At 37.2% G+C, this 3,209-nt stretch overlaps 1 protein-coding gene across 2 annotated transcripts; it reads right to left on the reverse strand.

Annotated features, from left to right (window-relative positions):
* Positions 1–1,121: 1,121 nt before the first annotated feature.
* On the reverse strand, positions 1,122–2,428 carry LOC117925668 (protein TIFY 5A-like). Of its 2 annotated transcripts, none has more exons than XM_034844737.1 (3): positions 2,308–2,428; positions 2,041–2,143; positions 1,122–1,624 (listed from the first exon to the last, which is right to left on the reverse strand). In XM_034844737.1, exons 2-3 carry the CDS (start codon positions 2,140–2,142, stop codon positions 1,430–1,432), a joined length of 297 nt encoding a protein of 98 aa, XP_034700628.1. In that variant the 5' UTR covers position 2,143; positions 2,308–2,428; the 3' UTR covers positions 1,122–1,429. The 2 variants fall into 2 exon arrangements, with proteins under 2 accessions (XP_034700628.1, XP_034700627.1); XM_034844736.1 differs by having other exon boundaries at positions 2,249–2,425.
* Between the last annotated feature and the right edge of the window lie 781 nt (positions 2,429–3,209).

Raw genomic sequence — 3,209 nt, forward strand, 5'->3', positions numbered from 1 at the left:
CCTTTTAAGATTATTCATTGTGACATTTGGGGTCGTTATCGACACCCTTCTCTTTCTGGTGCCCATTACTTTCTCACTATTGTCGATGATTACATACGTTTCACATGGATATTTTTAATGCGACATAAAGATGAAACACAATCACTTTTAAAACGCTTATTCAAGTATGTTTTCACACAATTTGAATTTCGCATTAAAACTTTTCAAAGTGACAATGGTGGAGAATTTCGCATTAAAACATTTTAAGAATAGATGATCTATGTATATTAGTCTTCCTATTGTAACACTTATAGCTGGATAGCCTAGAATGTAGTAGCTAATTCCTGACTTGTAGGAAAAGATCACAAATCTCCCTGTATAAATACACAATTCAGCATAATAATATTCATTCAACCAATTCCCTCTGTCATTCGTCTTTTCAAAGTGAGAGTCGCCTCCCCAGCCTGTTTTCCTGTAAATTAAATCTTCTTTTGGGGTCTGTTGTACCTTTTGTATAAAGGCAGTCAAAATAGAATCTATCTCTGCAAAAACAAGTATCTCACAGATTCCATGAATGTGTTTGCAGCCAACTCATGCCGGCCCCCCACTTGTATTCAAAATTCCAAATCCTTTGTTATTTGCCAATTTCATCACACGTATAAGTTGTTGATTCTGAAATTTTTGTGAGCATATCATTTGACTAGTTTCTGATCGTGTTGAAACCATAAATCTAGCAAGATGACAGTGAATTAATAAGTTTGTTGGCATATTGCAGGCTAGAGCCTTACCGCTTGCAAGTAGAGAAACAGAGGAAAAAACAAGAACCCCGACTGCCTTAGACGCGATCTCGCCATCTCTGCATTCTCAGCTGTATAGCCCTACTGGCCTTTCCATGAAGAGATCGCTGCAACGCTTCCTCCAGAAGCGAAAGAATAGGATGGAAGCAACCTCCCCATACCATCGCTAGTCATGAATCATGACCACCTTTTTTTGGTTTGTTTTTTTAATATAATCCAACGCGATTCCTGATGGTGATGGCTGATTTCCTCCTCCTCCCCCTCCCCCAACAGCCCACAAAACCCAATGATAAAGAATGTGAATCGGAAAATTTTTGTAGGTGATTAGCCCATTTTGGAAGTATGTCACAATCTCATTTGATACTACTATTCACTTCTCTCTGTGATCCCAAAAGTCTTCCAAGATCTGCACAAACCGTCAAGAACTTTGACTAATGGTTTCTAGCAGAAATCTCTATAAATTGATGTAACAAATCAAAGGCAATTTAATGAACACGAGTGTAAATTTTTCTTAATTTACAAGTCTCATATGGCATCAGGGATGAATAGCTAGAAAAATTTACAAGATGGGTTTTCTCTACTGGATCAAAATCAGGAATCGCGTTGGATTATATTAAAAAAACAAAACAAAAAAAGGTGGTCATGATTCATGACTAGCGATGGTATGGGGAGGTTGCTTCCATCCTATTCTTTCGCTTCTGGAGGAACCGTTGCAGCGATCTCTTCATGGAAAGGCCAGTAGGGCTATACATCTGAGAATGCAGAGATGGCGAGGTCGCGTCTGAGGCAGTCGGGGTTCTTGTTTTTTCCTCCATTTCTCTACTTGCAACCAGTAAGATGGCTCTAGCCTGCAATATGCCAACAAACTTATTAATTCACTGTCACTCGACACAATCAGAAACTAGTCAAATGATATGCTCACAAAAATTTCAGAATCAACAACTTATATGTGTGATGAAATTGGAAAATAACAAAGGCTTTGGAATTTTGAATACAAGTGGGGGGCCGGCATGAGTTGGCTGCAAACACATTCATGGAACCTGTGAAATATTTGTTTTTGCAGAGATAGATTGTATTTTGACTGCCTTTATGCAAAAGGTACAACAAACCCCAAAAGAAGATTTAATTTACAGGAAAACAGGCTGGGGAGGCGACTGTCACTTCACCCATTTTACCCACATCAACAGACCCATGAGAGAATCAACATTTCAAGTAATAATTTCATTGAAAGGGGAAAAAAAAGACCAGGCCAAAACACACATACCTGAAGCTCTGTAACATCACAAACGCAGATCCTTCCGTTATAGAAAATGGTAAGCTGCTGCCGTTGCTGTTGCTCCTGTGGGCTTCCTCTTCCCGTCTCCATCCTTCAATCACCAACACAAAAACAAAACAGTCAGAGAAAACTATATATATACACAACCCACCCAAGTCTCATGCTCAAACAGTGCAACAAAGAGAGAGAGATTTACATCATGTTATGGTGGTGCTGGGGGCTTGAATAATCAGTGTTGGGGGGAAGAAGCCGAACCTCCAAATTGCAGTTCCTTCTCTTCCTTGTTAAAGGACAAAAGGGCCTTCTTCAGTTCTTCCTTCGCTTTTGATTTCCGTGATAAGGAGAGGAGAGCGTGATGGAGAAATGAGTGATGAAGGAAGAAGAGAGAGAGAGATGGCTGTTTTATACATGAGGGTGAAATACTGGACCCCATCCCGCACTCAACTATTCTAATAATTTTGAACACGTAACCCACGAAAAATCAGACACAGAAATATCCCCACATTTAATCTGCACGTGGAACACGATATTCACCTCCCGCTCCCAGTCTCCCCCTGGTTTTCCCCCTACTGTTTCTTCTCATCATTTTCTACACGTGCTTTTCAGTTTTCATCCCCCATCGGCATCTTCTTCTTTCCAATTTTTTTTAATATTTCTCTTTATTAGCTGTATGTGTATCTCTAAAGACTAGTCAGAGAAAGGAAATCGATATGGTTTTACTTGATGTCAACTGTCAAGTTTTGAAATCTTCTTGTTTGGCGGACTCCCACTTCACTTCCTAAAATATTATGTCTACCTATTTGTTCTTATTTTTTACAAACCCAAATTGAAGTATTTAATAATCTATTTACAGCGTATTTGTCTGATTTCGATGGACACATGATCATTATAATATTAATAAAACTTACAAAGATTTTAAGGTATTGATTTGATACCATTCTTAATATTGAATATCAGCACTAAATATATATGATTATATTTAAATAATTATATAAAAAATTTTAAAAAGAAAATCATTATAAAATACAAAAAAAATCAAACCACATGTTAAATAATTTTTTTAATATAATTCGATAATCAATATGATTCATACGTTAAAATAAAATCCACTAATCAAAAGAAATAATCTCTATAAAATAAAACCTTAAAACATAAAA

The sequence above is a fragment of the Vitis riparia genome, chromosome 11 (assembly GCF_004353265.1).
Source record: "Vitis riparia cultivar Riparia Gloire de Montpellier isolate 1030 chromosome 11, EGFV_Vit.rip_1.0, whole genome shotgun sequence".
In the NCBI taxonomy this organism is placed as follows: Eukaryota; Viridiplantae; Streptophyta; class Magnoliopsida; order Vitales; family Vitaceae; genus Vitis; species Vitis riparia.